The sequence below is a fragment of the Drosophila sulfurigaster genome, chromosome X (genome assembly GCF_023558435.1).
Source record: "Drosophila sulfurigaster albostrigata strain 15112-1811.04 chromosome X, ASM2355843v2, whole genome shotgun sequence".
NCBI classification, from domain to species: Eukaryota; Metazoa; Arthropoda; class Insecta; order Diptera; family Drosophilidae; genus Drosophila; species Drosophila sulfurigaster.
Window position 1 is genome coordinate 24,827,785 of NC_084885.1, and position 26,091 is coordinate 24,853,875.

The following is a 26,091-nucleotide window of genomic DNA, read 5'->3' on the forward strand; positions in this document are numbered from 1 at the left end:
ATGTAAACTCAGTGTCACGCTCGTGCCGCGACAAACATGGCTGCAAAAAAAATAGAAAAAGAAATCCCGAAAAGTGAGTGAGAGAGAGAGAGAGAGAAATACGAAATGAAACTGCGATTTTTTCCTTTGTCAAAACATTCGCTTGCCTGCAAATTTGATGATGTCGCCAACGTGGCCCGCAACCAAAAACGTAGCACAATCGGAGTTACATCTCCAGTAGCAAACAAAAAAAAAAATGCACGAAAACTAAGAGAAACCGAATTGAAATCGCCAAAAAGCAATGGAAATGGAGATGGAGATGAAGATGGGAAGATCCGTAGATGGGAGGCACGTGAGTGCTGCTAACGCAATGCATGGGCGCTGCCAACTTGTGCACCCAAAAACTTTAAGCGAAAATCAGAAAGAATGAAGCGTAGACAGACAGACAGACAGACAGCGAGAGATGCAGAAGCGGTCAGAGCGAAGTAGGGGATAAAAGTGCGACATACACACACACACACACACGTCAGAATGCAAAAGACGAAAGCAGAAGCAGAAACACAGAAGCAGCAAAAGCAAAAGCAACAACTACAACAACAGCAAAATGCGGCGCACGTTTGCCAAATTGAAATTTACCACGGCGAACTGCAGCCGCTGCAGTTCAAAATCATTCAGGCGAGCCGCAACAGACAGCAAAATCGGGGCGTGGCATTCAGAGTTTTGGGTGTGGGTGGCCGGGTAGGGGTTAAAGGGGTGAAGGGGCAGCTTTACAGCTCATGGATGGGCTGGAGCTTTGCTTAGTGTCGTATTTGGCGAACAGTTTCGTTGACTTGCCCATAAACATTGATGCGCAGCAGTCGATGGTCGACACTAGCTGTCTAGTAGCTGTTGCCAACAGCTCTCTCTCTGTCCTTGTGTGTGTGTGTGTATGGAGATGGGCGAAACATGTTGCCCAAAAGCTAGGCGCACTGTGGAACCAAACAACGAAAGTTTGAAGCCATATACGAAAACATTAAGTGAAGCTTTAAATGAGCTTGGAGTGAGATTTTTCTGAACTACACAGATTCCTTGTATCATTCTATAAAGCACCGGATATCTGAAGTTATTACAAACAAAAGAAGCAAAGCACGTTACTGATATTCATTTTTTTTTTTTTAATAAATACCGAAATAAATACACTGAAATTTTCTTAAATTGCGAATAATGTTGGCTCAGCTTAAAATACAATGATATTTATTTGAGTTTGATATACAGAAAGATAGATATTAAATAAGAATGGAAATGGTTTTCAGTGTGACCATGAAATATGTTTGCAACGTTGCCGTGTCAAATTTAGGCAATCAAAAGTTGGACACTACGGGCACACTGAAACTTGTTAATTGCATTGCGAATAATGTTTCACTAAGCAAAATGAATTATATATGATACATAGAAAGATAATAGTCAATAAGAAATTTATGTTTTCTTTAAAAATTCGTTATTTGATTGTCAATATCTGCATTCAAATCAAATACACAATATTGATTTAGTTTTAAATATATATAATGAACTTATATTGTGCGCATCTAAGTATACCTAATGTACAGATAAAAAGGAAGTTAAGATGAAGTGTGACCATACAACAAAGTAAAGGATGTGCTAATTATGATATATATAATATTAGCACATTGACAACATTTTTAATAAGGAAACTTTAAAGTGCCTTAGGCAAAAACTATCGAGTTTTTTATTTTCTCGCTTTTCCATATTGAAATCGTTAAATGTTTGCCGTTGTTTGTGACACTGTGCAGCTGTTTGTTTGGTTCAATGCTCTCGGCGAGTCTTGAGCATTGAACTCAATGCGCTGGTCGCTGCTGGAAGTGCGGCCAAAGTGATTTTCAGAACCATATTCATACCTGTAGAGAGAGAGATAGTGATAGAGTGAGAGGGAGATGAAGAATGAGAGAGAGAGAGAGCGATGTAATGAAAGCCATTACTCAGTTTGTGTGCTTGCATAATGAAGCATTTGTTTTGGCAAATTAGCAATATTTTGCCACGCAACAAACTAAATCGCAGTTGCTGCAACATGAGGCAAGCGATGTGTGTGTGGCAAGCGGTAATTAAAACCCATTTTTACCGCGAGGCTGGACGGTGACAAGTGTCACTAGCTCAACAGCGCATCACAAGCGGAGCCAAGGGAATATAGTTGAACGTTGAACGTTGAACGTGCTGACAGGCAGCAGCAACAAAAAACAGCTGAAGTAGAAGTTGCTCGCTTGCTTGCTTGCAACAGGATGCCGAAAGAAGAGACAGAAAAAGGCAGCAGGCGGAAGGAGGAAGAGGAGAAGGAGGAGAAGGCAACACGACGCAGCGAGAACATTGTTGAACGGCAACCAGAGGCGCTTGTCAAGTAATTTGTCATACTTAATTGCAACACGCCATGAAGTTGCGTTTGCCAATGTTGCTCCAGCTGCCGCTGTCAGCAACAGTTGCAACACACCAGCAACACGAGCAACACGAGCAACAGCAACAGTAAACTGCAACTGCAACAGCAACAGCGTTGTGGGTGTTGCTCGCCTGCCTGCTAAGCTGCATTAATTGGGTGGAGCATTAAGCACTTGAGAGCTGCCTCGTGCCTCGTGCCTCTCCTGTTTCAGTTTGCTGATTTTCTGCTGTCAGCAACAGCAGCAGCAAACAGCAAACAACAAATAACAAATAGCAAATAGCGCGTAATTTGCATTAGCTTTTGCCTGCTGCAACATTGCGTATGCGTAATGTTGCGAAATTGGCAACTGCAACTGCAACTGCCGCATAAATCAGTCACAACAACACCAACAGCAACAAAAATGCAAGTTAAAAATGCAATTTTAATGCAAACAAATTGCTTGAAAAACAACAGCAGCAGCTGCAAACTCTCGAAAATTCGCACTTGAAAATGTTCATAAATTTTTGCATTTAAATCAATTTTTGGTCAAAACAAAATTCTCGCATTCGAATTTCGAATTGCTGTCGACTGACAAAACAATATCGATTTATTAGCTTTTCTCACTCTCTCTCTCTCTCTTTCTCTCTCTCTTTGCTAATTGTTCAATTAATTGAATTTATTTTTGGCAATTATTTTTATTCGCATTTGAATTATTGCTCTGCTATTGTTTCGTTATTTAGTTTAGTTCTCGAATGCGAGACATCTCTTTTAGCCATATTAAGTGAAATATATCTACACTATTTTTTGACGCATGTTGATTTATCTGCGTTAACTTAAAATATTTTACGACTGTCAAGGCAATTATTGGATTTTATACTATATTTATAATGCAGTACTATGACATTTGGTATATTTTAGTATATTTGCGGTATACTAGTTTGGTATATTTTAAGAATAATACGTATGTACACCATGGTATATTTTGAATGTAGTTCTATATCAATATACCAATTATAACATTTGATAGATTTTAGTATTTTTGCGGTATATTAATTTGAAACTTGTTTGGTATATTAAAATACCGTTTATCTGTGGTATATTTCGAATGTAGTACTATATCATATACTTAATATAGCATTTGGTATATTTGAGTATTTTTGCGGTATATCATTTTAGTATATTATAAAAATAATGCCGCACTTTTTTAGTTTTAACACAAAATAGGAAGCAAGGATATACCAAATATAACTTTTGGTACATTTTTAGTATTTTGCGGTATATTATTTGGTATATTTTAAGAATAATACTGCAATGTTTTACCTATATTCAAAATTGGTAGCGGGTATGTACCAAATATAGTTATCAGTATATTTCTAGTATTTTTCATTATATTATTTGGTATATTTAAATGCAGTGTTTCACCTTTATTAAAAATGGGTAGTGGATATCTTAACGGAAGTCGAAACCAGAATTGTATAATACATATTGTATATAGTATACATTTTGGAAAGCATTAGATTGGCTTTGCAGGCAATAAAGAGCACAGAGAGAAATGAAGTTAGTACGCATGGAATGATATATTTATATGCATCATGCACATAAGTGGAGCTGCAGATGCGAGTGGCAAGTCGATTGTTGCAAGCACTGCACTTTTTGGTATGGAAATGTAGAATGCAGAATGGAAAATGGAAAATGGTTATTGTTCCAAATTTGTTGCAATGCGATTTTATCGAAGGGAGTAAGCAAAAAAGAGAGAGAGAGAAAAAGATATATTCACCAGATGCAGCACACGCAACAACTGGAGAAGGCAGCAGCAACAGTTAAACACAAACACACACACACACACACACACACACACACACACACACACACACACACACACACACACAGACACATACACACAGACAGTTACAGTTACCTGTGGAGAAGTAACAGTTGTACATAAAATGACAAAAGAGGACAGAGAACGGGAGCGGGAGCGAAAGCTCAGACTCAGGACATATCGCAATCACATTGAGAGCGATTCATGAATATTTATGCCTAAAATCAAATTGAGGCAACCAGTGTTTGTGTGTGGTAGCAACAGTGGAGTTCGGGTAGCGTAAAATTAGCATGCATATTGAAGGCGGTCAGCGTTTGGCACCTGGCACAGAAGTCTCAACTGCTCCTGACTGTGGGATGCGGATATAAATGTGAATGCCAATGTGAATGCGAATGCGAATGCGAGTGTGGGAGTGTGAGTGTGGAAGTGTGAGTGTAGGAGGTGGCAAGGGCCAGAGGACAACTGTGGATGCCTGGCTGAACTCGGGGGCATGCCACTAAATGTGTAAGCTCGCAAAAAATGCTCTCGTGCATGTCCAAAGATAAAAACAGGGTTGACAAAAGCAACACAAAACATAACAAAGCAAAACAACAAAAAATGAAATATAAAACCCGCCTGGAATTCATACAATAAAAAAAGCCAGAGAGAGAGAGAGAGAGAGAGAGACAGAGAAGAATACGTATACGTAACGTTGCACGTAAAAGTAGTTTGTGTGTGTGTGTGTGCAAAATTCATAAAACTGAAAGAAACACACAGAAAATATGCAGAAATACTTGAGGCAACACAGCAATAGCCGGGATTACTTTCAAGTAGGTCCAGCCCCAAAAAAAGAGGAACAGAAAAAAGTTGAAGGGACAAGAACAACAACAACAACAACAACAAATAGACAAACTACATACAACAACAACAACAACAGTAACAAGAGCGAAGAGAACGACAGCCAAAAATGAATTGAAACGTGCCACACAAAAGTTGTTTTATGCATAACTAAAATGTGACGAACATCCGGCTAAATCTGTATGAATGAATGACCTTCCTCTGCTCTCCTTTCCTCTCCTTCACTCCTCTTTCCATTCCATTGCCTCTTTTTTTTTTTTTGGGGCCAGCTGTTGTGCCTGAGCTTCGCAACTAATGAAGTGTGGGTCAAGCTTATGCAAAATGCCACCCGGCATCAGCAAAATAAAACAATTGGATATCCAGGAACAACAACTACAACAACAACAACAAGAGAGCCACAAGGGTTAAATAACATCCACAACTAAAATACAAACTGCATACGAAATGTTGCAAGAATGTTTTCTTCGAGACGAAGACTAAATAGTTGCTCTAACTTTGATAGCTCAGTAATTTATGCGACCAACAAGGACAAAATACAAAGAGATTTCTATTGCTTTTCTTAATATTTTGAGGGCTTCAACACAGCATTTATGATGATTTTTCTTTTTGAAAATGCTGAAGAATCAAATTCATCATAATTAAATTTAACAAAACATAATTTAATGTATTGTCGCTTTTTATTACCAATATTTTACGTATGTATTTAATTTGTATGCTTTATTACATTTATTTAATAATTCATTTTTTTTGATTCAAGTAAAAGTAAATTGTGTTTATTATGTTAGCATTTAAATAAATTAAATAAGTTATTTTTTTTATATTTATACCTTATTTATTAAGTTTTTATTTATTTTATTTAATATGCTATAATTTACTTTAATTTTATGTGATTTAATTGATTTTTGTCATCAAGTCTTAATATTTATTTATTGTAACTTCACCCTTTGCCTTCGACATTTGTTTAACTTGTATTTAATTTAGCGTCAATTTGTCTGCTTAGCATATGAAGCAGCAAATTGTTTCATATTCCCATATCTTTCAACTGTGCCCACACTCAGCGTATTTACTCATAAACTTATCTGTTAAATTGCTTCCACTTATTTGCTTCATTCCAAAAAAAAAAACAAGTAAGAAAGCTAGTAGAAAAGAAAGTCGACAATGCTCGACTGTGAGATACTCTTAAGTCATTTTTAATAAAAAGAAAACCATGTGGTATTATTGTTAGAATATACCAGACTAAAATACCGAAGAAAATTACTATTCTGAAAACTACATTTGGTATATCGATATACTATTTAGATTATAATGTACAAAATTAATATGCCGAAAAATACAAAAAAAAAAAATACTGACAGGTATATTTGAATTATCCTGTTTGGATTACTTCTACAGTATACCAAAGTCATATAGCAAAAAATATTAAAACATACTGAATGTCATGTTTGTTATATCGATATACTATTTGAATTAAACTTGCAATACCATATTAATATACCATAAAATGTACTAAAATATACAGAATGGCATATCTGGTATATTAATATACTATTTGGATTACACTTACAATATACCACATTAATGTACCAAAAAATACTAAAATATACTAAGAGCTATATTTGGTATATTCTGATGAAGAATTTATACATATATACTTTATAAAGTTGAAGCTGCCTCCTTTAGACTGTCACACAATTATTTGGCACAAAGTTATAATACCCTTCTACCCTAAGGGAAAGCGCGGGTATCAAAATGTATAATACTCACTTTTCCAGCTCATTGAGGAAACAGTCGCTGGCATCGTGCACATTGTTGTTGTTACTTAAAAAGCCGAGGCAGACTTGACTGTCGATAAGCTATAGTATATTGATACCGTATTTATCGTCTACTAATATTTCGCTGTCGTTGCCATTGTAGTTGTTGAAGTTCATCAATCTGAGACATTATAAGCAATTCAGTCGCGAGTTTTTCCACCTTTCTACTTTCCACTTTCAACGTTGTTTTCTTTTTGGCACTGCAATCAACGTTGCGTTTGCTGCTGTCGTACATCAATCTAATTGTCGTTCGTTTTGCGATGCAGATACATATAGTACATACAAATATAGCCAAAAAAAATTTGCTTGCCAGTCAACTTTGAGCGATTGTCAATGGCAATTGTTGAGAGCAAGGAAACAACTCGCGGCTGCTGTTGCTGCTGTGTTGCACTTTATTTGTCGTCCCACTTACCGCAGTTGACTTTGATTTGTGCGCGCATTCGGGCAAACAGTTGAGAGCAGAACTTGCAACGGATCCCGTTTATTTCCCAGCAAAATGCAATCAAATAAACAAATTGCCAGTCGTCAGAGTCAGAGTCAGCTTCAGCATCAAAGTGAGCTTCACATGCGATTCACATTCCACAATTCATGATTCTCGACTCGACATTAACTCGCTCTCGAAGTCTCGTTTAATTTGTTGCCACGCTGCGTATGCGTAATAAACATTTATTAAGCATACGACGCGTCTACCGACACGCTACTTCTTCTTCTTCGTAGTCTGCTCACACACACACACACATACGCACGCAGTGCGATAATTTTCAATTATCATTACACAATTACTGGCAATTTAAGGGGCGAATTATTTTCAAATAAAATTACAGCGTTATGGGAGCAAAATTGAAAAGCTTAATTATAATTAATTGGTAATTAAAAAGTGCGCAACTTAATTGGCAATCACAAAGCAATGTCATTACGATGCTGTGCAATCACTTTGCAGAAAATACCTATACGATCTCTCGCTCTGACTCTGATGAAAGGGCTTCTTAACTGCGTCCCATTAATTAGCTAATTAATTAAGTTGTACTATTTGGTGCCGCTCAACTACTTAATTGAAAATTTAGATATACGAATTATAATGGTAATCAGAACAGATTGTGAGAAACAAATTTTAGAATTGAAAGTGTTCCATATTTATGCAAATTTCCATAAAATGAACGACTCAAAATAAACCTTTATGGTATATTTTGAATGCAATACTATATAGCTTTGGTATATTTTTGGTATATTTTCGATTTAACCATTTAGTATATTTTAAGAATAATACCGCATGTTGGATGTAGTACTATATAAATATACTAAATATATCATGTAGTATATTTTAAGTATTTTTGCGGTATATTTATTTGGTATATTTGAAAATTAATATCATATTTTGCATGTGGTGATATATCATTATACTAAAATAACTTTTGGTATATTTTTAGTATTTTTTAGTATTTTATTATTTGATACATTTTTGGTATATTTTAAGAATAATCGGCATTTTGAATGTGGTACCATATCAATATACCAAATATATCATGTAGTATATTTTAAGTATTTCTGTGGTATATTAATTTGGTATATTTGAAAATTAGTACCAGATTTTGAATTTGGTGCTATATCATTATACCAATATAACTATTGGTATATTTTTAGTATTTTTTAGTACTTTATTATTTATTAATTTAGTGTATTTTAAAATGAATACCTCACTGTTTTGCTATTATTCACAATGGGTAGCGGGTATCTCATAGCCGAGCATACTCAACTGTAGCTTTCTTAATTTTTAAGAGTTACATTGATGTGACTGAAAGGTTGAATACGAAGTTTGACAACAGTTGCTAATATTTTGATAGAATTACTTTTTATAGCAACACAATATAGAATAGTCTTCTGAGAGAAATTGTAGATATGTCAGTATTTAATAGGTATAAATATTTGACAGATAAAAATTAATTCCAAATCTAATTAAAGTGTTAATCAAGAGCTCTAAGATTCATCATTACTCAAAATACAAAATGTTTTGATATATGTTTTTTTTCAGTTCAGATAAGAGTATTACCCATAAAAGTATATTGATTAACCACATATATTTATGTAATGTTAAGCAAGTAAATGTACACTCACCTGGCAGCATGATTAGCATAAGGAATCCGAGGGCAAAGGTCAGCCGCCAGCAGCTGAAGCCGCTACAGCAGCAGCTGCTGCCCGTTGTCGATGTGTGCGTCTTCTGCGTTGAACTCATTCTCATTTTGTTGTTTTTTTCTTTCTCTTCTTTCTCTATTTGTCTTTTGGTTTTCCACTCACTCTCTCTTTCTCTCTCTAACACTTTGTTTGTGTGTGGCAACTTGTGTGGTGTTTGTTGTTCCGCTTTTGGGTGGCAAATTCAATCCATGCAGTCAGCAGCTCGATCGATGGCCATTTAATTGTTGTTGTCAGGCTCTCAAAATCTTTTTGCAGCCTCAACCTCAACCTCAACCTGTGGCATGCGGCATGCGACGGCCAACCTCTTCCGTCTCTCTCTGGCACTTTAGCTAGACATATGGCGCATCGATCAGACGGTCGACGAAGGGCGCAATCGATAATCAGCAGCCAAAGAAGGAAAAATTAAAAACAACACTCGAGCCGGAGATACGCTTGTTGGCAGCAGTTGAGAATGACCAACAACAGCGAAACGTACGAAAACAATTTTCTACGGCAATTGTTTTCGTTTTTTTTTTTCCTCGGTTTTTCCTCCCTTTTGGTTGGTTGTTTTTTTGTTGCTTGTGTGTTGGCTTTTTATGAAAGTCTGCTGACGCTTGCTAATGCCACTTCTGCGCTTGATGGGACGGTTCTGGTTGTTGCACTGCTTTTATTATTGTGTTGTTGTCCTTATCTGTGCCACCTTCTCTCTCTCTGTCGCTCTCTTGGCGGAAACTTTTACTTTTGGCTTGCCGCAAAATTTTTTGGCTCTGCCATTTATCAACAAAAATAAAGCAGAGACGAATAAAAATTCGAGAATTCCTTTTTTTTTTGGCGGGCGGAAATCGAGAGAGAAACGTGTGTGTGTGTGTGTGTGTGTGTGAGGAGAAAATTTCTATGGAATCGTCTTAGCAGCAAGAAGGTGTTTGCATGCAACACATTTGTGGCATCTCCTCTGGTCGGTCGTTGACCTTGACGTTTTTACAAGCTTGTCTGTCTGTCAGCGGTTTTCGTTTGCTTTTTGATCGGTTATCGGTTATCGGTTGTCGGGCCACTCGATGATTGATTGCTCTTCAATTGCTGCGAGTTGTTGCGAGTTGTTGTTGTTGTTGTTGCATGCAACAACACACACATATATTATGCATGAGACGCTCTGCTTAGTTTTGTTCTTGTTCTTTCGCTGCCTTTTTCTATCACTTTTTTTTTTGGTTGTCGTCGAGAGCTGCTGCGCTTCCGTTTTATTTATTTATTTATGTGTTTGTCTGTTTTTTTTTTTGTTCTTTGTCGTCGTCTGCTTTAGCAAGTTTTGATTACTTTTTGTTGTCACTACTTCGATTTCGTATTTCGATTTTGTTGGCAAATATTGTCGGTTTTGTTTTCGAACTCCTTCTCTATCTGCATTTAAAATTCAATTTGAAAATAGAATTTGATTTAGAAATTTCTTTCTTATTGCACTTCCCTCTTTCCTTCTCCTTCTCTTTATTTTTGATATAAATATATATGCATGTAAAATTATTGCTAGCACATTGATTTATTGATGGGAGCCACTCGAGTTGTGTGTGCACTTCGTTTCGCATTCAATATTCATTCAATTTAGCCACTGCTCCAAAACTTCAGGTTAAGCTGCAAAAACAAAGAGAGAGAGAGAGAGAGAGAGATATATAGAGAAATTGATAAATACACAAATTTGGTTAGAAAATGTGTTGAAAATATGATTGAAATAAATCAATTTATAATTTCCGAAAATTAGAGCAAACAATTAAATAGTTCAAGTTAATGTTGGGGCTAAAAATACTTAGAAAAAATTTATTACACTTAGGGTACAAAAGAGTATTATAACTTTATGGTATATTTTGGTATATTGTGGTATGTATCTGGTATATTTAGTATATATACACACACATATGCATATATTTTAAATGCATTATTATATCATTTTATAGCACCAAAAATATTCGTTGGTATATTTTTAGTATTTTGAAGGTAGTATATTAATTCAGTATATTTTAAGAAAATACCGCAGCATTAGTTTTAGTGTAATATAAAATGTTGAACTATATCAATATACCAAATATAGCCCTTGGTATTTTTTTAATAAATTTGCGGTATATTAATTTAGTGTATTTTAAGAAAATACAGCAGCATTAGTTTTAGTATAATTTCAAATGTCGAACTATATCAATATACCAAATATATCCCTTGGTATATTTTTAATATTTTTGCGGTATATTAATTTAGTATATTTCAAGAAAATACCGCAGCGTTCTGCCATTTTATTCGAAATGGGTAGCAAGTATTTCACAATTGAGCACACTGTAGCTTTTTTATTTGATTTTATCTCATATAAAAGATAAACTAATCTCTAAACCTCTTCAAGCACTTCAACAATAATCGAATATTGAAATACAATAGCAAATGCGCTGCTAAAAGAAAGTCGCCAAGCATAAATCAGAGAGCCCTCAGCATATTGTCACAACTACTGATTCCAACCAACAACGAACAACACGCTCAGTTACAAACTTCGCATACATTCATTTTTAAATAGTGGCCCATAAAATGTGTGTGCTGCGCCCCTTTGTTGAGCCCCACATCCTGTTCCCGGACTAGCAGCACAGTATTTATTATGCCCTGAGGCCCTCGAAAGAAAAAAATGCCAACAAGAGGATACAATAATAGCTTTATGGAACTTGGCCTGCTCTTTGCTTGGCTTTGCTCTCCTCTAATCAATATCAATTATAGCGTCGACAGGCGACACTAGCTTTTTTTTTTTGTGCTTAGACAATGTTACTCTAAATTATGTATCTTATATGGAAATTTGTGGAGCAATGAAATTTTACTTGCTAGAGTTGTGCAATTTGGTAATTAGATTAGAATCGCATTTCGCTGGCGATTCTAAAAATTTCAGAACAATCGATTTGATTATTAAGCATATTGTAATTTGCATATTATTCATTACAATATAGCAAACTTATTTCTCTTACGATTCTGAAAATTTCAGAACAATGGCTTTGCAAAAAGCCAAGTTATTTGAGTTGCTACAAAGACAATAATTTTAAGAAAATATTCAATTTTTTGTTTTTCGTAATTTTATAAGAAAGTTGTTTTCCAGTGCAAATTATGATGATCTAGGTAAATTTGATTACCAAGTTATTTCTCATACTTCTTCTTCTTCTCGAATACTTCGATTTAGTAGTTTCTATTATAAAATTATTGTTCTAACGATACTGAACGAAATTCATAACCATTATTTTATGAACAAATAAATTTCTGACTATTAAAAAATAACGTTTGATAAGAATCTTTCAAACTAATTTAAACAGAAAAACGTAATTATGTTTTTTCCTGTTTCTGTATTTTCATTCTGTTTCTTTTGTGTATTCTTTCTGTTTCTGTTTTTTCATTTTATTTTTTTTTCTAATTTCTGTCTGTTAATTTAAGCACTGATAAATACACTAATTTCTGAACTGAAATTTTCAGAGCAATCGCTTAGTAAAAAGCCAATTTATTTGAGATGCTACAATGAAAATAATTATAAATATAAATATAAATATTCAATTACAGATATAAATATAAATATAAATATTCAATTACAGAGCATCTGCCTAGTCAGTATTTACTCTCTTAAAAGGTTTGTTGTTTTGTTTTTTGTTTTAAACTTTTAAACACTTTTTATTGGTATTTGAAATTGCTCTCTCATTTTGGCATTAAAATTGCAGCAAATACTTTGAATAAATGCGGCAACCGCATGACAAATGTCTTGCATTAAATATAAAATATGTCCCAACGGACTGAGCCCAGCTCACTGTGCAGCATGCGAAAAGCCAGAGCGTTGCGTTGTCCTCTTCTCCACTTCTCCAGGCCGTATTCAGTTCACAGTTGAGTTCAGTTTGCAGTTGCAGAGCTCTGCGCATCGTTCTATGACCCACAAAATGCATAAATATATACGCACACAGACAGACAGAGAGACAGAGAGAGTGAGAGAGAGAGGAATACATTGTAGGATCGTAGGCAAAAACTAACATTCAGATAGACGTTAACATGAAAGGGTCTGTGGCTATTTGGCAAGCTACCAATTTTCTCTCATATGCTGTGCGCTGTTCGCTTTCCCATTGCAAAATCGGCAAATCAGAAGACCAGACAACACACACACACACACACACAAAGGGCAAAAGGCACCATTTCCATTGGGCATTTGCCAATGGCATTTGCGAAATGAACGTTTAATGAGCGGGCCAACGGCTATCAAAACTAATCGATCAATATTATACATCTACAATCTGGACAATTATCGATTATCAAGCAGTGGCCAAAAACAAAATTCTTGATAGGCAGAAGCGATGTCAATAAACTTAACGGTAGAAAGCTCTTAACACAATCATAAAATATTTCATGACAGCGCTGAGATAAGCTTAACGATGTCAATTATAGTTTATTGCTCTTGGACACTTGGATAGATTTAATGCCATATTTTGCAACACTGCAAAAAGTGTAAAAATAAAAGTAGAGCTCTATAAATGTGGAAATTGAAATTAAAATTTATATATCATAAAAGAAGTTTAAAAGAAGATTATATTATTATCTTAAGCAGAAGAAGTAAGTCAAGCTATTCTTTTGCGGTATTTTTTAACACCGCAAAAAGTGTAAAATAAAAGTAGAGCTTTATAAATGTGAGAATTGAAATTCAAATTTATTTATCACCAAAAGAGTGAAAGAAAAGAATATATAATATTATAGTTTTAAGCAGAAGAAATAAGTCAAGCTATTCGCTTGCGGTATTTTGCAACACTACAAAAAGTGTTGAAATGAAAGTAGCGCCTTTAAAATGTGAGAGTTGTAGTTGAAGTTCAAAAAAAAAGTGAAAGATAATATTATAACATTGATCAGAATAACTTAGCCAATCTATTTATATCCATTAACAACGTTTAACAGTGTTGAACAATGCCCGAAACTATGCTAAAAAATTACAGCTATTCGCAGAAGAATATAATAATTAGCATTTTAATATTCATAAAAATCGAAATTATATTTTATTTCTTTCAGTCAGCACTTGAAACAATTCGTTATTTTACAATACTACAAAAAAGTATAAAGTGAAAGGACAGTGTCATAAAGGTGAGTTCTTATATTGAAATGTATTTATACCTAAGAAAAAGAATACACTATTTATTTGATGTTATATTATTATTGAGCAACATAATTTTGCCAAGCTCTTCTTATAAATTGAGCAACTAAGCAGTGTTGAAAAGTGCCTGAAAATATGATAAAAAGCGCCCAACTAGTCGTGTTGTTTATGGCCAACAGATATGCATAAATTTGATTTTATTCACACATCAGTCGCATTTATTTATATGCTAAGCAACAATATGGAACCCTTTTTTTTTTTTTTTTGGTTTTTTGGTTGGTTGTGCGAACAACATATGTCTGCCTTCAAAGTGCGGTATTTATACATATAGTATAATGTATATACTATATATATACATTTATTCGACCGCAACGTAATCAGTTAAGGATAGTTGAGAAGAGAAGCGTTTTTCAAGTTTACTGACCAAATAGGTCAAAACTGAGCCTATTTTTGGGGGGGCATCTTTTTTTGTACCATACAATAAACTACAATAAATCAATTTACTGCCACATAATGTGAGTTTGTTTATGCCGTGGCACACACACACACACACACAAAGAGAGAGAGAGAGGGAAGACAACCCTCACACCTTGAGGCTGTGTATCACAAATTACATGACGCTTATCGTTAGTTTTACAAGCGTCTTCCTTCAGTAAACGCTCCCTTCCTGGCTGACTGACTGACTGCATGACTGGCTGACTGACTAACTGACGACTGGATGAGTCCTGTGGCTCAATTTATTTGACTGGGTTCGACTCGAGTCGAATCTCTCTCTCTCTCTCTCTCTCTCTCTCTCTCTTTCCTTGTGGATTGACACGCCATTCGTTCGCTCGTTCGTATGTTCTGAGGCGCCACAAACTCCCACGCACAACTGATTGCTGTCTCAATATTTTCGTTGTTGTCGTTGTTCCTCCTCATTTGGGTTTTTCTCTCTGGCATTATTGGCGTTTTTATACCCGCTACCCAGAGGGCTAGAAGGGTATTATAACAAATTAAAGAAGGCATCACTGAACCCATAAAGTATGTTAGTATATTAATATATTCTTTTTAATAAATGAGTGTGAATATGGACAAATTGTTAAGCTATATTTTGTACAACACGGTAAATTTTGAATAGTGTATTGATATACTAACTATACACTTTGGTATATATTAATTTGGTATGTTGTAAAAATAATACCGCATTGTTTTGCTTTAATTTAAAATGGGCAGCAATAGTATATTTCTATAGCAAATATAGACTTCGGCATATTTTAGTATTTTTTAAATATATTAATAGATACCTTGTTTTGGTATATTTTGAATGTAATAATATACTGACACATCAAATGTAGACTTTGGTGTATTTTGTTTACGTTGCAGTTTATTTATTTTAATAGTAACAAATATTCAGTATATGTTGAATAGTATATTAATATACCAAATATACCGATTGTTATATTTTAGTGTTTTTTGGTTTATTGTAAAAATAATACCGTGTTCTTTTGGTATATTTTGAATGTAATAGTCTATAATATACCGAATATTTCGCTATAACTTATTATTTTGTACATTATATTAATTTGGTGCATTGTAAAAATGATACCGCATTGTTATATCACATATACTGCACAAAATACTAAATTATACCGAAATATTTGGTAATATTTTTAATGTAATATTTTTAAACTCCACCGAAAAATACCAAAAATCTAACAAAGGGTATATTTAGTATATCAATATAGATTTTTAGTATTTTTTGGTGTAGTTTAAAAATATTACATTAAAAATATTAACATTGTCTTGGTATATTTTTAACGTAATAGTATATTAATATACCAAATATTTCGGTGTAATTTAGTATTTTGTGCAGTATATTAATTTGGTGCATTGTAAAAATGATACCGCATTGATATATTATATGGTAAACTTTGAATGCAATAGTATATTCATATACTAAATATACCCTTTGTTAGACTTTAATATTTTTTCAGCATATGCCAGTTTGGTGTATTTTAATAATACCGCAAAACGGATAGCGGGTATCTCGCAGTCTCGAGGACACTCGGCTTGTGTGTTCGCATTGTTGCCGCCACAGACAGTTGTCGACCATTTATCATCTTTAGTCGCTCGCTTAAATGCGCCTCAAAATTATGTTTCATTTCACAAAAGAACACAAAATTTAAGCGAGCCAAAAACCATCAAGTGAATAAGTTTTCTATTTTCCCAAATGGCAACGCACAAACACACACACAAACACACACACGCAGAATTTATGTGTACTTTGATTAACTGGAAAGCGTGCTATAAATTGCCAATAAACAGCGGCTGACAGGGCGTATACGCAACAAGCGTAACACTAGATTCAAATAGTGGTGCACACAATATCATGTATACGCAGAGCATATAGGAAATAAAATATAAAAAAAATGGGTAAAGTCAATAAATTGAATTCAAAGTGTTGAGCATTAGGTGCACAAATTTCAGCTTGGCTTTAAGCTATTATATGATTTTATTTAAGTTTCTTTCACGTGCAATAAAATAGCAATAAAAACAAAAGAAAAGTGTTGAAGCGATTTCTTTGCAAAAGATCGCAATGAATTGAACACTAATAAATAACATAATAAATATTAATCGAGTATTAGAGTAGAAAAGTTTTGTTTCATTCATCATGTGAAATTTTGATTGATTCGTTTGGAATAATGTGATTAGTTTTTTTTTTGCTTTTTTCGGATAGCAACAAAATGATTTTGTGTGTGACAAATTTGTTTGGTGGCAACAACTGTAGGTGAGAAAATGGGAAGGCAAAGAAGGAGATGAGCAAGGGAAAAAAGAATGACCCGAAACAGCGTGCGTTCAATTAAAAGAAGATGAACGAGCATTAGCACAGCACGTAAACGAAAGCAGAAGCAGAAGAAGAAGGGGAGGCAAGGCAAGGGGCAAAGGCAGGCTTTGGCATCGTTTTCAATTGGGTGGCAGCATGCGGAGTCCCGCGGCAATGATGCGTAAAAGACGCTGAACTGGCAGAGAAAAAGTAGAGAGAGAGAGAGAGAGCTGCCTTGGAGGCGGGTCATCGAAAGCTTCGAGCTTTTGGCTTTAATCCCCGGCGCAAAAAAAAAATTGCGGAATACGGCAATTATGCCCCGCCAGAGAACGTTCATTACGGATTACGCAGGCAGCATGCAGCATGTGGCATGCAGCATACAGCATGTGGCAACGCTTAACTCGCTCTTGAAATGCAGTTTGCAAATAATTTTTTACCAACTGCAATTCCATTTCGCATTATTATGAGCGCATTTTGCGCATTTCTAAATTTTTAGTTTTTCGCAACGAAACGAAAATAGATTGCTGGAATTATACATAGTATAAAAGTCGAGAAATTAAACAAATTACATGTGAAGGGTAGCAAAAAAAAAATAGAAATGTGGAAGCTAGAAATTGCTTTGCATAGTTTTTTCGTTATTTTCTTTTTTTATTCTTTTTGGGCACTTTAGACAAAAATTTACAATTGTAATTCAAGAATGTCTGACTGCATGTGTGTGTGTGTGTGTGGGTGGTCTGTGTGTGTGTGTGTGTGTGACTCTTTGTGTGTGTGTGTGTGTGTGTCTGAGTGTGAGTTGTTTAATTAAATCAGTCATGTGCGTTGCCTGTGCCACGTTTTAGCATGACAATAGAAACACGACTCTGCGCTCCGCTGCCACGCCTCCTCCCTCCCCACCAAAAAAGGCGAACAACCAAAAAAAAAAGGGGAGAGCACTCACACACACACACACACACATGCTCCAGCTCCAGCTCCAGCTCCTGTTTCTGTTCCTGTGTTATTCCCTGGCTGTGACTTATCATTTTTATTAAAGGACACTGAAATATTTTCACACTGAGGCAAACACAAAGGCAGAGCAGAGGCTGGTTTCCCCTTCCCCCTCCCACTCTGCTCTCCACTCCCTTTTCTAGCAAACTCTGCTCTATTCCTGGCATGTCGCTTACCTCGCTCGTCCTCCCCCTTCTCTTTCTCTCTTCTTTTGCTGCTGCTATTGTCGAGTAGGCAAAAAACCAAACAAAATTTATATGTGCTAAATGTCCTGTATAGCTATATGTGTGTGTCTGTGTGTGTGTGTGTGTGTACTAACAGCTGAGGCTGCAGCTCTGGCTGAGCTTGAATATCTGAGAGTTTATTATCCCTCGCTTTCCCCACTCCCCCTCAACAAATACACCCCTCATAAGTCGCATTTCTATAAGCTCCGCAAAATATGCTTTAGATATGCTTCTTTAATTTGTCTGCTTTGCTTTATACAAGTTCAAGACCAACAAAGCACAAATTATAATGCCGCACATTTTAAACAAACTGAAAATATTTCATCACAAATCATACACATTTAAATAGTACAAATTGTGTTAGTAAATTTTAGCTGCAAGCTAAAGAAATGAGAAAATAGAATTTATTAAATAATAATATTATTATACACTGAAAAAGTGATCAATTTTTTAAAGCAAAAACATTCGTCTCAAAAATTGTGCTCTAAAATTATGACTGCTTTAAGAACAAATACTTAAAAATATGAGCACTAATCTGAAAAATGCAAAATTCACAAAATAAGATCAACAATTTTAGATTTAGGTAATGAAATTCGCTAAGCCTTTAAATTTCCTAGAACGTTTTTATATCAATCAGATATCGTAGTGTACAGAATATATCATAGAATACGGACAGACCATTTGTCAATATACCAAATGAGTATACCGCACAAAATACTAAAATATACCGAATACTGTATTTAGTATATCCATATAATATACAAAATTTGTTTTATTTTGTTTTACCAAAATTAATATACCAAAAACACTTAGAAATATACGGAACACTATATTTGGTATATTGATATACTATAACATTCAAAATATACCATAGTGTCTAGAATCGATTTTGAGATACCCACTCTTGAATTGTAATAAACGAAATTAATATAGAAAAAATACTAAAATATACCGAAGACTATATTTGGTATATTGATATATGATATAGTGATGCAAAATATACTATAGAGTCGCGACTATTATGAATTTGTGACTTTCATGAAATTTCAAACACTTTTCAGTCTTTTTCTTTCGGCTGCATTGGCAGTAAAAAAAAGCAGCCCAAAACAATTTGTTAGTTTTCAACAAGATTGTGAGTTATTTTTAAGCAAAGATCATGAAAAAGTTGCTCCAGCTTTAGTTTGCACAAACATTTTGCTGGAAAGTTTGTCGGTAAAATAACATAGAACACACGTACATATATAGAGAAATATATATGTACATACATATATGTATTTGGGTTTATCGAGTAGTATTTTTTAGGGAGGAAAGAGCTCGACTTTGGCGCTCGAATGAGGCCTCGGTATAAAATGGGCATTATGTGAGCAGCTCTGTTGACTAAACTTAATTGAAATGCTTGTGACATAAAACATTAAACATTTGTATTTGTTGTCGTTGTTGTTGTTGTTGTTGTTTCTGTTGTTGTTGTTGTTGCATGTGTCTGTTGGAAGCATTCTAGTACATTCTTCAATGTAATTTCAGCATCATGTTGCTGTTGCTGTTGTTGCTGCTTCGCCCTGTTGAACAGCAGCAAAAGATGGAGTGAGAGAGAGAGAGAGAGAGAGGGAGAGAAGTGGGTGTGGCATAGCATAGTTTTCAGATAAATTGCATTACTTTGCATTTTTGTTTTGTGCTTTGAATGAAATAAACAAAGCGGTGGCAACAGAGAGGGGACAGGGGACAAGGGACAAGGGACGCCAAACAACGGAAAGGAACCAGGAACGTGGCACATACGAGTGAGAGTATCCAACCTTACATAGGCGTTGGCCTCGATACTCAAATCAGCGACAAATAAAACTTTTTACAACATTCGCCAGCGCCAGAGCAAAAGAGACACAAGCAGTGGGCGAAAGGGAGAGGCTGAGGCAGAGATGGAGACGGAGACGGAGATGGAGGAGCATTCAAAACATGAGACCTCTTTTGGATTAAGGAAACATTTTTGTTAGCCTTTTCCGAGGCAAGAATGCAGACGGGGAAAAAAACACAAGTAAGAAAGCTGGAGTTGAGTATGCTCGACTGTGAGATACGTCAAAATTCAAAATTCTATAATATACCAAAATCTATACACACTCTATACTTGTAAATATACCAAAAAATATATGGGAAAATACTAAAATATGGCTAGAACTAACATACTCTCCATTTCGAATATACTAAATTAGTATACACAAAATACTAAAACTATACTAAAAACTATATTTGGTATATTAGTACAGTATAATCGGACGATATGCTAGACTGTAATATAGCCGCTTTCCATTAGTCAATATACCGAATTAATATACCGAAAAAAATACTAAAATATATTAAACTTGGTATATCGATGTGGTAGTACCATCGAAGGAAACCATAGAGGACGATATGCTCCACTGTGAGATGCCCGCTCTGAATTTTCAATATGTAGTATATACCAAATTTGATATATGGAAAAATACAAAAATATACCGTTATATTATATTTGGTATTTCATTCAAAACATACCAAATAGTACATATGAACGGACATGGCTATCGTCGCTCTCCATTAGTCAATATACAAAAATAATATACCGAAAAAATACTGAATATATACCAAAGACTGTATTTAGTATATCGCTAAAGCAGTACATTCAGTGCAGATAGACGCTGATCAAGAATATTTATTGACTTATTTCCCTTTGCCTGAAGGCACAAACTTATAATACCCTTCTACCCTTAGAGTAGCCGGTATCAAAATGAAAGAAGAAGGGCAGGCGGTAATCGAAATTGAAAAAAAATAAAGGCAAGAAAAAAAAGAGAAATATTACAAAATGAAAATGCACAAGGCAACACAACAAGCAAAAGAAAAAAACAGAAAATCGCAGACAGACAGCTGTAAAGAGCACACATGGAAAATAGCACACGGAAGAAGGAACATCGAGCACAGCTGTTTTGGTTGGGAAATTATATAGTATACTATATGTGTGTTGAAATAAAATGCAAAAGAATGAAAAGCAAATTGGGTTTATTACTTCACTGGACACTGGACGAAAAATGGCTTTCTAATCGAAGCAACGACTCTGCTATCGTCTATCGTTTATCGTTTATCAGCCTTGTTATCGGCAGTTTACTTCCGGGTTTGGCTTCCCTTCTCTTCTCTCTTCTCTTTTGGTTTGTTTTTTTTTTTGTCATGTGTTTATGTTTATCTGTTTGCTCTGATGTATTGTTCTGTGGTCTGCCCTGCATGTCAGTCATGCACTGCTTGACGAAATGATTGATGGCTGTGTTTGCGCAGCAAACATTCCTCGCTCCCCACTTCCCGCTCTGCTCTCTCTCCCTCTCCCTCTTACTCTTTGTCACTCGCTTTGGCGCTGCTGCCAGCGACAGCTGCGACCGCAACTGACTTATCAAAGCGAACAGCAGCAACAACTCGACAACAACAACAACAACAACAGTTGCACTACAAAAGCCGCTGCTAACCACAAACATTATGCATTCCAAATTATTGCTGTCTCTTTCTATATTTCCTTCTATTCTTTCTCTTCTTGCACAACTGTCTGTTTTGATGTCTTTTAATTCACAAAACATCAAAAGTGAATGTAAAGAAAGTTGCAACATCGCTTGGCACAAACATTGATTTGCCTAACTTTCAATTAATTGCTTTTTGATGATTTGGTTAACAATTATTTCTTGACTTTTTATATACTACATTGTATTGTGTATAAGTCATGAAATAATGGGATAACCCTGAAGAAGTAATCCATCAAAAACATTTGAAAACACTTTCAAAAATATGTAAAATAACAATGTCGTATCAATACATATACTTTTATTCTTTATAGATATTATTATTATAATGTAATTAATAATTTTGTTTAATTCATATTCCTATTTGTATGTTGGGAATGCTATTCAATTATTTTTAAAAGTATTGACTGTATTTTAGCTATTATGTTTACAATTCTTCTTAGTATTCTTATATGATTCTCTTTCATTTTACTTTTTATATTTATGTTAACTTTTTTTTTAATATTTATAATGTTGTATCCTTACAGCTGTAAACTTTAAAATAGCAGTGCAATAGAAACAAAATTACATGTCGGTTTTTTTGCATATTTCTTTTTGATTTTTAATCGCTTGCAAATTGTTTTTTTTTTAACAAGCAAAAAACCTCGTTAGATTTGTTCCATTTGACTATTATTTTAATATCTTAACACAAGTGAACAACGTTTTGGCTGCTCACTGAAATAGGAGACACTGATTTTCTTTCACAAATAGTGAGCTTACAATTGATTGTTTCAATTTTTGCTGTTCCTACACTTAGTTTATATAGTTATCATTATTGTGTTTTATTCTTTATTATCTCTTCCCTCATGTTTGTCCAACACATTTGTTAGTCTGCAGTCGCTTCGATTTCCCTTCGCTTCGCAATGTCGCCATTGAAAAATGTAGCGCCTAAAAATGTGCTACGAATAAAGTGACACAATGCGGAATGGAAATTCAAGTAGCAGGCAAAAACTTGTTGACTTTCGAGCGCAACAACTTATTAGGATTCCAAAAGTAGAATCAACAGAGATTTACCCAGAAAGAGAGAGAGAGTGAGGGGGAGAAAGGAGGGGGGCAAGGCAATTTGTGTGTTGGCTGGGGCTTAGAAATGTAGCAATTCAAATTGGAAATTCATTCGTTGAATGAAATGTGCAGATTAACTGTAAATCGTTGCATTTATTATGTAGCACACACACACACGTCGAGACAGAGACAAACAAGCTGAGATATCGCATGTGCCATATGTAGAAAACTACCAGAGAGAGAGAGAGGGGGAGAGAGAGAGGAGGGAGGCACATATCCCTGATAACCCCGAAGGTGTCTCCACTCTGACTCTCGTTGTGTGCGGGTTCACTTGGGGCCTTGGCTTGGGTCAATGGCGCAACCTTTTTGTCTCACGTAATCAGGGAACGCAATCGCGTCATGGGCTTCAGCTTCCAGCTTCAGCTTCAGCTTCGGCACGGTCATTGGGCTTAGATTCAACAACAATAACAACAACAAAAGCAACAAGAGGCGGCAACAGCAGGTTTCTGATTCAGGTTTTAGGTTCGGACGATTTTGCAAATCGAATTTGTGTCACAATTTTCTCTCGTTTTTTTTATTATATTTTTGTGCTCTTTTTGTGACTCCCTCCCATATCAACAAAAAAACACAAAAAAAAAGCGAAAAGGTAACACGAACAATGGCCGCAACGGTAAAATCTTGTGCATTGACCTTTTTCCAAGCGAATGACGAGGCCCGAGGTTAACTGAGAGGCAAAGGCGAAAGGCAAAAGGCTATTGCCTGTAATCTTTGGGCCAATATTGGGCAAGAGAATGAGAGAGAGAATATGTGTGTCCCTCTCTCTCTCTCTCTCTCTCTCTCTCTCTCTCTCTCTCTCTGTCTGTCTGTCTGTGTGCTTTTCATTTTGGCATTCACATTTTGTTGGGTTTTTGGCTTAATTATTAACTAGTTTTGCTGCCAAACAATTAATTGCAGCTGCTCTAAACTCGACCAGAGAACACCAACTACACACATATAGCATATATACACAGAGAGAAACAAATCTAGATTGACAAAAGTCTTGATTTAAGATTCAATGTTGATTTATGATTTTTTCGATTTTAAAAACATGAATCTTCAAATAAGATTTTTAGGGTGACTTATGCTAAATTTTAATTTTTAGATTAAAACCTTGATTCAAGAATGTTTTAATCTACGTTAAAAAGTAGATTGCAAATCTTGATTTATAATGTTTTCGATCTTAAAAAAAAAACTCAAAATAGGAATTTTTGGTTGAAAAATTTTTAAAATAATATTTTATTCTTCAATCATCGCTTTGACATAAAAGAATCTTCGTTAAGTTCTAAAAGATCTTAAGTTCAAGAATTTTGTTCTTGTTTTTTTTTAAATGTTGGAATTCTCTTCCCTGAAAATGAGAACCTAAGTTCTGATGTTGTTACCGTTAGTAGAGATATCGCAAATCATTGTGCTGTTGCTTGTCTTGAGATCTTTGGTTTAAACTCTAGTCGGTTCATATATAAAAAAGTGTTATAATTGTAATATTAAAATAATAATAATATTAAAACTGAAGTAAACAACATATGTCGAAAAAAAATGTATAAAACAACACGTAATCTATTTTTTTTTTAAGATTGTTTGATCTTGTTTTAAGATTTTACTTTCTTAGCTCAATTTTAAAATTTTTCCATAATTTCAAGATTCAGCAATGTATATTAGTTATAGATTTTGGATCTTAATTTAAGAACAAACCTTCTTGGTTCCATTTTGACATACAAGCAAGATTCAAGATTTGATGTTTGATTTCAGCACGTTGTTTTCTTTCAGTGTATACATACATATATATATTTGTATATATGTATGTTTTATTTAGCAAGTGCGACACGCATGTCTATATATATATATATATAAATATATGGAGAATGAGAGAGAGAGAGTGACTTGTGTCGATACTCGCACATGTTGTTCGTGGCTTTGCAATCCAAACGGCAAACGGCATAAAATGTCAAGGACGTTAAAATTTACGTTTTGAGGTTGCCACGCTTCGTTTGGCACTTGGGTAACACCACCAACAGCAACAACAACAGCAACAACAACAGCAACAGCAACAACAACTCGAACAACACGTCCTTATGGCCAGCATCTCTAAGCCAAAACCTTTGCGACAACCAATTCCATCTACCAACCACACACACACACTCTCTCTCTCTCTCTCTCTCTCTCTCTCACACACTCTTTCTGTCTCTGTCTCTCTGGCTAATAGCGCGTATGAGTAATATTCCATGTGGTCATGCCTGGGGCAACTTACGGCAATACTAACGAGTGCAGCAGCAGCAACACGAATTTATTTATTTGCCTCCACCTGTCGCCTGCAATTGTGACTCGAACCGCAGTCACACCAACACACACACACACACACGCACTGCCCACACACACGCACACACAAACATCTCTTTCGAAAAAAGAAAAACACCTCCGCTTAAGAAGAAAAACTTTGTCTCCAGCTTTGCAGCACAATTTTTGCTCAATTGCAATTTGCAGCTGCAATTTTAAAGCCAAGTGAAAACTGCTTGGACATTTTTTTAATGCCTCCATTCAGTTCATCAGCTTAACAACTCGAACTTAACTGGGCTTTTTCTCTATGTGTTTGTGTGTGTGTAAATGAACTGCTCGCAAATTAAAAACACACACACACAGCAAATTTATATATTGCATAACGAACATTTATAGAGCAAATATTTTCGACTTGGCAAAGTTAATTCAAAACAAAAAAAACAGCTAGAGAATGAAAAAAATATTGATAAATAAAAGAAAATTTAAAGCTTGTCGTTTTTTTATACCCATAAGGAAGAGGTTGAAAAAATACTTTAGCATGTTGTTATTTGCTTGGCCGACAATCCAGTATATTTTGTACTCTATGGTATAATTGTAGAAATACAAAATATTTTTAGTATTTTGTACTAAATAGTATATTTTTAATGCATTAATAAATAAATATTCCGAATATTACATTTGGAGCATTTGTGGTATATTTTGAATCTAGTACCATACTAATATATCAAATATAGCGTTTGGTATATTTTTAGTATTTTGCGGTATATTAATTTCATATATTTTAAGAATAATACCTCCGTACTCTATGGTATATTTTGAATGCAATACTATATCAATATACTAAATATAACCTTTGTTATAAATCTAGTATTATTACAATATATTTGGTATATTTTAAAATTAATACCAGACTATTTTGCTTTTTTTTCAACATCGGTAGCGGGTATTTCACAGTCGACCACACTCGATTGTAGCTTTCTTACCTATTTATTTATTTTTTTTTTAAATGAGAAAGCAATCTATAAACCATTTAAGCATAGATTCGAAATGCTGTCGAAATTTAA

General features: G+C 34.8%; 1 protein-coding gene across 4 annotated transcripts in view; it reads right to left on the reverse strand.

The window, feature by feature from the left end:
* Nucleotides 1-26,091, reverse strand: part of LOC133849080 (neuronal acetylcholine receptor subunit alpha-7) — a 217,785-nt gene that overhangs the window by 165,948 nt on the left and 25,746 nt on the right. For all 4 annotated transcript variants that reach the window (XM_062284944.1, XM_062284943.1, XM_062284942.1 and 1 more), the window contains exon 2: nt 8,966-10,642. In XM_062284944.1, coding sequence (XP_062140928.1) covers nt 8,966-9,089 — 124 coding nt within the window. In that variant the 5' untranslated portion in view covers nt 9,090-10,642. The remainder of the gene's footprint in view (nt 1-8,965; nt 10,643-26,091) is intronic.